Below are 14,243 nucleotides of genomic sequence, written 5' to 3' on the forward strand. Positions count from 1 at the left end.
CTCTAGTCAACTTTTAAGCTTTTTTCAAAGATGAAAAACATTGCTTAACAATGAAAATCTGGAGCTTCATGAAATCATGAAAGCACCTGAGCTGGAACTTTGCTAAAAACCCTTTGCAAGTAATATTGGTACAGTGAGAGATGTGTCAAGCTTCCCTCCTTTCCAGCACAGCAGATCTACCAATGCAAAGGAGTCCAAAGAGTTGCTTTTTGACCTTAACACGCAGCAGTGAGTCTCAAGAGCCAAAACACAGGAGAACAAATTTTTTGCTCTCCTGAAATTAAGAGCAGAGCTTCCTCACACCTCTTTCTCCACCTTGCTTGATGGGGTAAAAGCTTCCCTTCCTGCTCCCTGCTGCAGCCATGCAGATGGCTCTCCACACCCCAGCAGAGGAAGGCGAGCATCTTTGCGGGTATCAGAGAAGAGACTGCTTCAGTTACCTGGAATCGGTGGAAGTCTGCTGGCTTGAAGTCATTAGGTGAACAGCCACACCAGTCAACAATGTGCTTGTACTGACACTTGCAACCAAGTTTACGGTTCCAGTTCGTGATGCGCAAGTTGTTGTCCACCATGGAGTCACAGTACGGGCTATTTTCCAGCACAGTGTGAAAAAAGGACTGAAAGAAAGACAGAACAGATCAGCTCCTCAGACCTCCATTTTCTCCTTCACTTCAGCCCATGGGCCTAAACCTAATGCAGGTGACTTCTTTTGAAATGACAGAATTAACAAGCTGTATTGTTCTGCCATATATGGAAAGCACTCTACATGTATGAATTCCACAGAGCATAAAAAAATCACATGCTATAGGCCCAGCCAAACTGTAGTAACATACAGTTGAGGCCTTGCTACAATAATCTGGTGCAGAATAACTGTGCTTCTGCAATGACCAGCTGTCATGGTTTAACCCCAGGCAGCCACTACGCACCACGCAGCTGCTCGCTCACTTCTCCCTGCTCCCAGGGGAATGGGGAGGTGAGTTGAAAAAAAAGTAAAACTCATGGATGGAGATAAGAATGGTTTAATAACTAAAATAAAATAAAATATAATAACAATAATAAAATCTAGTAATAGCAATGAAAAGGAATACAGTAAAAGAAAGACAGTAATAAAACCCAACAAAGACAAGTGATGCACAATGCACTTGCTGACCAACTGATGCCCCAGCAGCGATCCGCCCCCCAGCCAACTCCCCCAGTTTCTGCACTGAGCACGACGCCCTATGGTATGGAATAGCCCTTTGGCTAGTTCGAGTCAGCTCTCCTGGCCATGCTCCCTCCCAGCTCCTGGTGCACCCCCAGCCTCCCTACTAGTAGGGTGGTGAGAGAAGCAGAAAAGTCCTTGACTCTGTGTAAGAGCTGCTTAGCAGACATGAAAACATCCCTGTATTATCAACACTGTTCTCACTCTAAATCCAAAACACAACACTAGGAAGAAAATTAACTCTATCACAGCTGAAACCAGGACACCAGCTTTGGCACTGGGAGTCCAAAGAACACCAGGAGAGCCACCGGTGACAGCAATTACTTTATTTTTATTTTATCTGTATGAGCAATTCTAAGAAATTCTCATTGTTTCTCTTCTATAAATTACCCTATGGTCTAATAGATTTAGGACTATCTTCCTGAGCAGTATGTTAATCATATATCTCAAGTTGTTTTCTAAGACAATTCTCAAACCTTCACCATCACCCCCCTTACTATGAAAAAAATAGTCTCAGACAGCTCTTCTGTAGGTGTCTCTATCTCTGGCACTCCAAAATGCATTGCTCGTTGAATGCTTTGTTCTAAAATACACAGTTCACCCCAGGCACCAGAAGGGCATTCTGCCTCCTTCAGTTATGTCTGAAATCGTAAGTCTTTATTTGCTGACTCAAGGCAGCAAGGAATTCCTATTGGGCTATCCTAATTATATCATCATAATATCAGCTATTACATAAATCATGTGTAATGGAGACTGATATAGCAGGTTAACAGATCAGTGAAGGCAGGGTGATTTTAAGAAACCAGCTATGTATCTTGCAAAGAAAACCTTGTAGAAAGAAGCTATGGAATATGGTCAAATTTAGCCCTGTAAGAGATGATTTTTGGAGCAGTGACTTGTCTTTAAAATCAGCAATAGTACGACCTATAAATAACCAGCATAACATTAGCATGGCTGGCCCCCAAATAATCCCCATACCCTTTTTAATGTTAAATGACAGCCCAGTGAATATGGATTTTATGCTTGAACTGTTTGGTTAAACCCATAAAAGCATCCATTCTCATTCAAGCGAGATGGAAAAAAAAAACCAAACCTACCCAATTACCCATTGCCCTGTGTCCTTTTACAACGATACAGAAATTTCTCCTAGATAATGGATGAAAAGGTTATCAGAGTTGAGAGAAGAGGTGATTTTTAACAGAAATGGGATTAAAGCAAGATTATTCAACTTGTGTGTGGAATAATAAACCCCTATCAAAAGATGACAACACTGGGCTCCACCACAAGCTAATAGACCTAGGTTTGCAAGATAGGTCTCATAAATCCCTCAAAATGTTCAGGGGCCACTAACGAGAAAGGACGTCATTGTTTTGAAGACGGTCATCAGGTCTTATTTGGAATGGCTGCACGCTACACACCCTGGGAGTGGAGCCTGACAAGCCAGGGGAGCAATGTACCTGCTGAGGCAGGTGTAGCACAGCCTGCCAACCCGCCAGGCTCTGTGCTGTTTGTAGGTAACGCATGTCTCCTGACACACCACCCCATGCTGGATGAAAACTCGTCCTGGTGTGCACTCCCCTTCTGCATCACTTGTAGCCAGAGCGATTCCTGAGTGATCTAAATGATTTGTGACTATGCCTTCTAGCTGAGTTTTGAACGGAACAATAAACCTTTGTTTGTAGGGATTTTATTTTTAAAGAAAAGGGCTGGATAATAGTGAGGAAAGCTACTTATGAAGACAATACGCCATCTCTAATAGCCTTCAAAGGCTTTGTGGAGGAACAATTTGCAAGCAAAGGGCAGTTGGATTATTGGTTGTTCAGTAATAGATTAATAGGCTTAAAAGTATAAAACAAAGGCACTCCTTGAAAGTAAGTACCACAAGCAAACAAAGCAACTAAACAACAGCAAAAGTTGTTCTAACACTAAAGGACTTACTTGCTGTGGGAGCAAAATTCTCATTACCCACTGGGTAAGTAACCAGTGGCATGATCCAAACCCACTGAAATCAGGCGAAAGCCCCTCTGACTTCAGTGATCTTTGGTACAAGCACAAACACTGCAGTTTTGAACACAGAGAGGGATTGCTTTGAATTCACATACCTCAGCAGGAAGCAATGTGTAAGAGTAAAACCGCTTCATCTTTGTTACGAGATCATCAGTAGAAAAAGTGACATACTCCACAAACTTCCTGTTCAGGAGAAACCAGTCCGACCCTCCGTCAACTGCGATTCCTTCTGGGATCCTCCGGTCCCCCAGGCGCCACATGTGGGTATCGCATTCCAGAAAAAGCCGATCCAGTCCTTGTTTTCTGATAAATCTGAGGGAATAGAAAAGCAGTCGTTAAAAGTTAGTTTGTATTTTGTTATCATCACTAGCTCTATAAATAAAGAAGCTACTTTCTCAAACAAAAAAGGATAAAAAGGTCACTTGTTTATATTTCTGTTCTACTCATAGAGAGGTTAATGAATGATTAATCAGTTATACATTCAGTTATAGAGGCAAAGATCAACAGATTGCTTTTAAACATCATTTACACCTTCTGATGTTGTAAGACAGAACTGTGCAAGTTACAAAGCTGTATGGCATGAAAAGCTGTAATGTTCTTCACAAACTCTTCACAAACCACTGCAGAAGAACCACAACATGAACAGAAACTAAACACAATCTGTGTGATAGGCTTCTATCTAAATAAATGCACATTTTTGGAAAAACAGCGAACCGTATACAAAGGTAAAATGACCAATTTTCTCCTATGTTATTATTCTACGAATTTTTCTACTGGGGTATAGTTAATTAGGAAGAAATACAATTGCATTGCTCTTTTCTGTAGAATGAGTACGCTTGCTCTGTTTTCAAGTCTATGGGGAACAATGTTTTGTTACTGCTGAACCATAAGAGAAGCAACTGCAGAACTGTAAAGTTATAGAAATGAATTGAGGCATATATAAGAAGAAAAAAAGAGTTGGAAAATCAATATATGTTTGAAAACACTTTCGACTGGATGCCTACACATGTTGAGACTGTCTTGATCCAGGTTTCTATTTGTCATTCCATTTTCAGAATTATTTCCCAGAAAGGGAAGCAGGGCAGCCATGAGTTAGCACACGCCTTCGCAAGGGGGGCTGAGTGCTGTTAATAACAGTGACTTGCCGTGTTGAATACATCCCACATGTCCTAAGCAATAACAAATGCTAGCTAACTAGACTGTTACAGTAACTAACATCCACAAGACCACAGATCTCACTGGATGCAAGAACTGCAGGCTAAAAAGAACTGCAGCGCCTGCAGTGAGGAGGGCACTGTAAGACCTGTGTTTCTCTCCTGAACAACGCAGAGCTACACCAGGGTTCTTAGAAATGTTTTAGAATTAGGAAGTCAAGAAGGCATTTCAGTGGTCTTCAAACACATGCAACCAAAGGAAGGGGAAAACGAATGAAAGTGAAAGGAGCAACACCAAAGCTTTCCGGACTCCTGCATCTGGAAACGTGAGTGTTAACCCATAAGCTAACTCCCTGGTTAAAGTTTTGTTCTATACCAACCAAAGAACTGAGATGCAATTATGAAATGGTGCATATTAGTTTTCAAAAGGACCATGACTTCAGGGTCTATGTTGTACTGATAGCTATGTCTCTTCTCACAGTATGAGAAGAAGAGCTCCTCTGTTAACGTAACAGTGCAGAAAATGTGTAGATGAGAGTGGAGAAATTTTTCTTTCCATGAACAAGTTTCTAATTTCATATTCCATTATGAAGGATAATAGAAAAGTCTTGCAATTTTAATGCAGTGCTCTGGAATGTAATCTTCAAATTCAATATTTATGCAGTTATCTCCAAATCAAATATTAATGTGCCTGAAAGTTTGGTCATTTATTTATTTCCCTCAAAACTAAATGCTCATTTGAGTTAATTATTTTAAGAAAATAATAGAATTTTATCGACCATATTTAAATAGGAATGTAAAGTTTTTTTCCATTAAATCATTTCTTTCAACTGCTATCTCTACCGATTTATCACCCTTTATTCTCATTTTCAAATGGAAGTTTCTTTGACTGCAACATAAACCCTCAAACCAATAAAACCACCTGACCATTTCAAAAACTTCTACATACAAACTCCCTCAGCCTGTATTACATGATAGGACTTACAGTTAACTAATACCAGAAAGCTCAGTTATACAATTTCAGCCTTATTTGTCTGAAATTGGCCATAGAAGAGTATGGCCACACTCAAGATGAGAAGGTCCCAGCAAATCTAGTCTCACAGCTTTACGTTTTCCAAAACAGCTGTCAGGCTCCTTTTTTGTGTATGTATACAGTTCTAAGCCTTTTTTGAGCTAATGGCTTGGACAAGAAAATCTTGGCATATGGTGTGAAACAAGACAATTCTTGGGAGCACGAGTATTTTCACAACACATGTCAATCCTAAAATGCTATACAACAAGGTTATTAGAAGAAAACAAAATGTACTTTCCAAGCATTCATCCTCTAGCAATGCAATGCAGCCCAACTGAAGAGCACCAACGCCTTTGGAGACTACCAAGAGATGACTCTTTTGCTAATGCTTCTTGCAAAAACATCATACCAGGTTTTAAATACAGTAACAAACGAATATGAACAAGGCATTTCTCAGAAGGCTCACCCTTACTGGGCTTGCTTCACACACAGTCATTACACTTAAACAGAGTAACACATTAGCATAGCAAATAATTTCCTTTTATCTATGAAGCAATAAATTATACAAGGGGTTTTGAAGACACAGCTCTCCAATGGGCAATTGCTTGCTCTCTGTTTATGTTCCATGGGAGCCAAGGGGACCAAGTATATTTTAGATCTGCTAGAAGCTAAATGATCCTGCCTGAGGAGGCAGTGGGTTGCCCTAGCAAGCCTAGGCTGTACTGCTGACACACAGAAAGCTGAACTGCAACCAAGTGGAAAAGGTGGATGAGGCTTTTTTCTCCCCTCCAGACTCTTCTAGGATGACTGATGCTCCTAGCTACTCCAACAATAGTGATTTTGGCACTCAGGGAGGCAAGAACTTACTTTAAGCACACTGGATATTGCCTGAGGGAAAGGGAAAGGTGCTATTTGTATGCCACCTAGGCCTTTTCAAGAAATCAAAAACCCTCAAACACTACAAACAGTTCATGAAGATTCTTGACTAGCCGTTCAACAATGCTTGCAGCAGCCACCTCTGAAAAGGAAGGTAAGATGATGGAGGGCAAAAGCATGACCCTGCTGATTTGTTTCTAGTCTAATGTTGTATTTCATTAGCTTCTCGTTATGCTCAATGTAATACCAAACCAATACATTATATGAAGGCATGCCAAGCTTCAGAGAGAGCAGTGAAATGCAAAAAATGGTGGCTTTTTCCTTAAATCTTTCTCTCTTGGGTTTTACAGGACACCTAGCAGATAACTCCCAAATTAAAGGAGAAAAAAATGGATTAGTAACAGTATTTCATTAATCTTAGGCAATGTGGAAAATTCAGGTGCTTCCTGGCACCCTGAACTTCAGGTAAGACCAGCACACCTCTGACAACTGCAGATGTACTTGCCAGGACAATGACATTACAATTGCACCAGAGTATGGTTAGCCAAATACAATGGAGGTTTTCATCAGATGAAGGCACTTGACCTTTCTCTTGATCTAAGACAAACAGGAGGAAAATAGCAATGATAAGAAAAGAGAGTCAATGAGGAGAAAATAAAATTAAAATAAGACTAGCATTAAGAAAAAGCATACCATTTAACCTTGTTTCATAGAAAACTCCCAAGATATTGTATGCTTACCCTTAATCAATTTTAATTCTTCCTAAAGAACCTCCAATTTTGAGAAGCCTGGATTATATTTGCAAGGAAGCAGCAAGCATAGCATAATATGAATGCATCTTGGCAGCTGAGCTCAGCAATCAGGCAACTACACACGTGAAAGGTGCCTTTGTGCCCTGATGATGCGTGGATGCAGCCTCGGGGTTTACATGGTTCCAGATGGTTATTTTTATACTTTGTTAAAAAAATCTACTGCCTGAAGCACATGGTCTGTCACACTGAGTATAGACAGTTAACTGTCCAGACAGATCATGATTGCAATCCAGCTTAGGGAACTCCTCTTACTTTGTAGTGTATTTAAATATTTATAAATGCATTTCAGATGAGACTCTAGGATTGTATAACACATAAAGCATTTGTAAGATGTTTAGCACACACTCCTACAACATGAATATAAACACATAGCTCAGCTCTTCTTATATGTTTTAACTACTAATAAATATTGTTGCACAGTCACTTAATATAAGCAAAAATATAACAAACCCCTGCTTCTGAATGCTCATGTGTATGCAGTAGGTAAGACAGAAAATTTGCTGTTTTTCCAAAGTCTATGAATGAATAAAACTTTCTTAAGCATCAGAGGCTATCAGATTGATAAATGTTACTTATTTAGTAACTTCGTCACTAAAAGGTTATTGTCTGGAAAGAATATATTTTTTAAGGTGAAAAGATTTCTTCCTAAATGTTTCTGGTTACTGGCCTCTTGCCTAGAAAACTTCCTATTGACATTTCACTGTTAACCAGGACCTCATCACCATTACTAACTATTCAAGAAGAAGAACTCTGAATGAAAGTTAACAATATATCAGCAAAACAATTCATCACAAGTCGAAAGTCAATGTCAAAGCAAGGATCTGCGGAGCTTGGAGCTCCACTAGCACCATGTCCCTGTTCTCCTTAATGTATGTGGACAAGCTCTGCACATTGCTTTGACTTTATCTGCACCTCTTAACTCTCTTTAGACAAAAATTTGAAGTAGTTAGCCAGTTTTGGTGGGAAAAGTCAAGTAAACATTCTTACAGATGAGAAACATGAGAGGCTCTTGACAGCAGTGTTTGCGCAGCCACCTTGGAAAGACTTGGCAGAGTCAATCAGTCAGGAAGCATAAACCAGTAACTTGCAGTTCAGGTGACCAAGTAGAAAGCACAGAACAGTAATTTGACAATCTTGATTTTAACAGTTGCAACAAGTAATTTGTGAGCAATCTCTAGGCTCCAATATATCTCCATAAACCAGTCACTGAATAATTCTTTGTAATAAGCAAGTTCATAAAACCCAAACCTGCACAGAGCAGTTTCATTCCCTGCACGCTGCAGGCCAGAAATCCCGGCCTCCACTGAGCATGTGATGAATTTCCAGCTGATTGCAATACAATGCTGACTTCACCCCATTTCCATTAGTAACTCTATTCTATGAAGGGTTAGACAGTATTTTAAAAATCTGAAATAATTAACAATTGGCTATTTAAGCATAATGCCCATACTGTACCAGATAAACATCTGTTTTTCCAAATATATGATCTTGCTGTATGTTTCCCAGTACCTCTTTTTGTCATGCCAAAAGCCTCCAGGGCTGAGCCCCCACTCCCAAAATGGAGCTGAAGCTTGAAAAGGGGAACAATGTCAAAAAGAAATAGCACCTACTTAGTCTGTCAAGATGAGGAAGATTTCCTCCTGGTATGACAGGCAGCATGCAGAAAGTGCAGAATGCACAATTTGTGCTGTTTCAAAAGGCTATGAAAAAACTCTCAGTACAGATGAAAATGATGGAAGAAAAGAGAGGGTGAAGTAAAAATTGTAACAAATAATTCCAATGTGTTTAAACTGCAGCATCCTAAACGCAAATGTTATGAGGTCAAAAGCAGAATTATTCTTATCTTTAATTCCGTCACTCTGAAGAGTATGGGAATTATAAATACAATACTCCTAACAATCCCCTATGTTTTAATGCCAGTGCACAAGCATCAAGAATATCATAAAGAATTTCTCTCTTGACTGAATTTGCTATGCAAAAGCCAAACCTATAAAATAAGCAAGCACAAATTGAAATGCTTTTAGTAGCTTTTCCCACTGTGCTAAATGCTCGGAAGTTAACAAGGAACACAGGGAAATCTTTTAAAATATGGTTAGTGTTTGTCATTCCTATCTCTATATGCCCTACAACAGAGGAGGACACCAGACCCCACGGAGCAGCAGAGCGTGGCGGGCGTGTGAACGGAGGGGTGGCCAACCCCGCACCCTGGGACCACCAGCTGCCCCTCGGCGAGGACGGCACGGGCCCCGACTGCCGGAGGACAGGGACTGAATGCAGAGCAGAAAACAGGTGACAGGGCCACAAAAAATAAGCCAGCACTAAGAGATGCAGTTAGTGATGTTTGTTCCTGCGATTTCTGTGGGTTTCTAGGGCTGCAAGTCATCGTGAGACCAAGCAGCTCTACTGGAAGGATTTTCTGACAGTCCACATTACCACAGCTGTTTCAGTTGTTTCTAATGTATGTTTAAACAGTTTTATGTTCAGTATGCAAGTAAATCTGGGGCAGACAACTGGTCTGCTGTCACAAATGTTGGACAATATAAGGTTTAGATCATTTACAGTGTAGCAAAAACAGTACAGTATTTAGACTGGCTCTTTCAAGTTACAAGTCTACCTTAAAACATGATGTTAAATGTGGCCCTTCTCAATCAATGACATCTTTATGGAAACCAAACATCCATGGCATTTAGGATATTCCACATGAGATTCTGTTGATAGCTGATGAATACACACATTTTATCCAGTCATTACTGCATCTCTATATGGACATAACTAGATTTTTCAAGCTTTACAATAGGTGCCTCATACACTACATAATTTGTTTCTGCTCCTTTATGTGTAATTTTCTCAGTATATCCATTTAATGCTTTAGTCACATCATATCTTTGCATTTATGTTTAGAAGAAATTCGTCATGATTCTTTCTTCTCATGCACCTTTTCCAAAGCATCGACTTTCACTAGTTTAAAAAAAATCTTACTTTCCATCTTCTGGAAATCTCTCTTTCAGAGGAAGTCTTAAAAAGTCTTAATGCTTCTCAGTATTTTAATGTTGCAAGTCAGGGAGCAAACTGTCAAGTGTCCCGCCCCACCCCCCCCACCCTCTAAAATAGTTTTTAATTGTAGGAAACTTGCAGAGTCTATTTTTTTCAGTAATGACTCTACTAGGAATTGCCTTGTTTTGACAACAGCTCCATATTGTCACTTGTGAGTACAAGGCTCAAGAGGGATTTTCAAAGACTTTCCTGTGGGTTTCTTTCCATCACTTTTCACTTGTGATATCTTTTAAGAAACACTGGAACAGCTCTGACAAGGACAAAAATGTAATAGTTTCCTCTCACAATCAGGAGGCCACAATTCAAGTGATTTTATTTCTTTTTATATAATTAAGAAAAACAGGGAGAAAACTGCAAATGATGGTGTGCAGAGATGTAGCATGAATTCACCGCAGACAGACTCAATGGTATGCAATCTGACATTTTGCCATCTGTTTCTCTCCAATAAATGTCTTCTTCAGAAGATTTCTTGTTCCCTCACCTTCTCTTCTTCCCAATATCCACACAACCAACCAGTCTCCAACCTGGGAACGCTGCTGGGCCCTAGTGGCTGAGCGTGAAGCCATTTCATCTACATGCTGCTGCTACTGGGGCAGCTACAGCACAACACTACAGCTTCTGCATGGCCAGCAGATCACAGCTGCTGCAGCACCCACAGGCAACACCAAGGGGCCTGCAGTGGAGAGGACACCTGGGTGCCCACAACCTTAGCATCTCACTGGGTGTTTCTATTGTGCTTAACATTTTAAGATCTGCATGCTAGGTTGAAGAATGAAAAGGAAATGGGGATTCAAACTTTCCAAGTGTGAGTCACTTCAATACCAAAGCTACCAAATCAGGCTATTGACCTGTGGGTAAAAAAGGGTCAACAATATCCGTCCAACTTAAAGGGATGTTCCCTGACATATTTATTTTATAAAATGTCTCAGGACCTCGGATGAAAGGACACAAATATTACTATTTATACCACTGAAAATGAAGTGGGCAGCTCAATGCTCTTAGATAGCAGTAACATTGCTGATTACTTTACTGGTACCTCAATTTTCACCTCTTTCCTAATTCCCACCCTGTCCCATAAAATATGGCTACTTTAAACCTTCTCACTTACTGCACTTTCCTGATCTGGTGGATGATCTTCACTACTCTACTGAGACAAAAAAACATCCTGCTTTGTCCCATGTCAAGACAGATGGCTGTTTTTCCTGCATCTTCCTATCATCTTCACCTTATTTTTGTTTTTCTTTGCACTGACAACTTAGCATTGTTTTCCAAAACCAAGCAGAAATAAAAGCCCTACAAGGAGGCAAACTGTCAAGCTAAAGCAGTAAGGGCTTTATGACTCCCCTGTCGCTTAGCATAAAGCAATAAGGAACATCTGAAAGTTAGCTGTAAAGTCTAAAATTTTTAAGTGCAGTCTATTTGCATAGAAGATTCACGTTGTTATTTCAGTTGCTACAGTTCACATGCAACTGCTGGGCTGAACTACATACGAGCAAAAAATATTATCTTCTTAGTCTGTGTGCTTCAGAATACTGGTGTTAAAAAAAAAAAATGAACAAAAACAAGTATGGCTGAGGGAAATTTGAGCCAAAAGAACCACTAAATATTTCACGTGAGTAGCAAGGTAAGCATAACTGGGAACCATGTGGTTGAACTATTCCAACAGCAGGAATAATGTATCTTTTTTTTTTTTCCTAGCATTTGGGTACTTACTAGGCAATTCATCATGGCAATACATAATAGCATTTACTGTGTGATCCATTTTCTAACTGACCACCAAACCAACATCAACCCAGTGTACAGAACACCAATGAACAGCATGTGCCACAGTGAAAAAAAGGCATGTCTGAAAAGGTGATGAAATAGATATGCATCAGCAGAACTGGGCTGAAAGAGGTGGAGATTTTGGGAACGTGCTTCAGCCCTTCAGGAGCTAAGGTCTCTCCAGCCTCTGAAAACTGGGATGGGATTGTATTGCACCTTACTAAAAGCAGTACAGTTCAGCAACACCTCTAAAAGTATCTGGAACTCAGGAGCCAGAAAGGGGGCAACACAACTGCAAAGAACAGCATTAATGAGGAGGTAAAAACAGCACAAGAAAAGAACTCAGGCACATAACAAACTTTTAACGGCCTTTTCTTTAGCTGTTTGTATTCTGCCTATGAGCTCCAGATTTCTCTAAGATGTAACAGCATCCAGCCTTCACAGCATGTTTACACTGTTTCACAAATGACTACTGTGGCAAAGTTTCTATTAAAAAAACCCTTTTTCCTGCCTGTTGTTGAAGATGTCACATTTGACTGTTTTTATATTTTATAATACACCAGCCAGGTGCTGCTCCTGACAAAAACCCAGATCTTACGGGTGTTCCAAACTGTAATAGCTTATACAACTACTGGGTTATTCTTTTGCTTTTAATAGTCTAAGACACCGAAGAGGAGAAAATGTAAGTGTTGCCCACTAAGTACTATGTAACGACTCCAGCCACTGTATGCAATTTCATTTCATACATCCAGCTCTCTAAGGAAATAATGCTTCTCCAGCTGAGTTAAGGAGCCATTTTCATGTCCATTCCCTTTTCTGAAGCCACTAAAGGAAAATCAGAGCGATGCACTTTTTAATGACTTTGGCATAACTAAAAGAAAACTTCACTCTATAAAGGGAAGCCTGGTTTCTCTCCATATTTGGCAGTAAAACATGTACTGATTGTGAACATGGCTTGCATACAAAGCACATCATGATTAAGCTGTATAAGCATTTCAGTTTTAAGATGGCACTTCCAATCTTTCGCTCTCCATTGCATGATCCAAAGACTATGATGACTTAAAATTCAGTTCCCATTATTTACAAAGCAAACTTAGATAGATGAAAGCTTATTGTTCAGGAGCCATTATTCATCCACAAATTAAAATAAAAAGTAGCAGCAAGGGTTATATGTTGCTTTCAGTGACATTTGAATGCTGAGCTCCTGTATTATTAATTCACAGATTTTGAGAAAACCACCTTAGAACAGCAAAATTTTTATTGTAGATGGGGTGGCAGTCAGTCTAGTCCAGTGTCCTCTCCCTTATCATGGCTTCAACTAGCCTTTTTAAATAAAAAATCCTGTTCCAGTCTGTTTTGAGATAGGATGTCCCAAGGGAGTTTTCTCCTATTACCCAATAGCTTGGAGACTGGCCTGTGTCCTAAATCCTTTCCAAAAGCTGTCTTTTTTAAAAAAAAATTTTGTTGCCAAACCTTGAGGCTGTTACTTCTCTTCTGGACCTTACTAAGCTCTTGGCCATACCATTCCTCCCTGCGGGATATTTCTTTTCCACAGGGCTGTGACAAGGCAAAGCAAATGGGAAAATTTAAAATGTAATTGGAAAAATTAATAGAAAAAAAGAAACATCTCTTAAATGAGCAAGTCACCAAGTATGGCTATGGAAATTTCCAAGCAAAGGTCATAAGAGGCTGAGAGAATACTGTAAGGAAGCACTACTACGCACCTCTTCTGTTCCTCTGGGTACATGAGCTGTAGGCAGCAGGACAAGGGGTGACAGCCTAGATGGGTATTCAGTCTCATCTCACCTGCCTGTGCTTATACAAGGTATTTCAGCCCAGAGCATTTAATCATTCTAACTGCAAGGGTAAACCTCACCGTCATGACCAAGCTTACACATCTTGGGCATAAAATGAAAGTCAGTTGGAAATTGTGTGTCAAATGGGCAGAGCAGACGGTACATTTACCGGTTTAGGCAAGACTGAGTTACTGAAACACTAAAACTGAAAGATCGGGCTAGAGATCTTCACATTAGATACAATTTCTCTCTCAACAGGTAGGTGTAGAGTTGGAAAATCACAACACAAACAGAGGGCTAACTGTTTTTTAATCAGCTTTTGACACCCATGGAACGAATTTTTACTAAATGCCAATATTACTCAGAGGCTTCTGCAGCTGCTGGCTTGAGTCCTGTCTCTACAGATATCTGGGCTATGCAGGAAGAGGGGAGCCACTCTATCTCCCTGATAGAAATTTTGGAGGGCTGCCAAGGGGCAATGTGAAAGGATCCATTTATCCAGTGGTCAGCAGTGGGAGCACTTACGGAACTCAGGGACTGCACAATCACAGCAGACGGGGACAGCAA

The 14,243-nt window shown here is 40.1% G+C and overlaps 1 protein-coding gene across 1 annotated transcript in view; it reads right to left on the reverse strand.

The window, feature by feature from the left end:
• Window positions 1-14,243, reverse strand: part of XYLT1 (xylosyltransferase 1) — a 195,558-nt gene that overhangs the window by 20,992 nt on the left and 160,323 nt on the right. Inside the window, exons 6-7 of the mRNA XM_074919164.1 lie at window positions 3,304-3,520; window positions 441-617 (exon numbers count right to left, since the gene is read on the reverse strand). Coding sequence (XP_074775265.1) covers window positions 441-617; window positions 3,304-3,520 — 394 coding nt within the window. The remainder of the gene's footprint in view (window positions 1-440; window positions 618-3,303; window positions 3,521-14,243) is intronic.

Source organism: Athene noctua, chromosome 15, assembly GCF_965140245.1.
Source record: "Athene noctua chromosome 15, bAthNoc1.hap1.1, whole genome shotgun sequence".
In the NCBI taxonomy this organism is placed as follows: Eukaryota; Metazoa; Chordata; class Aves; order Strigiformes; family Strigidae; genus Athene; species Athene noctua.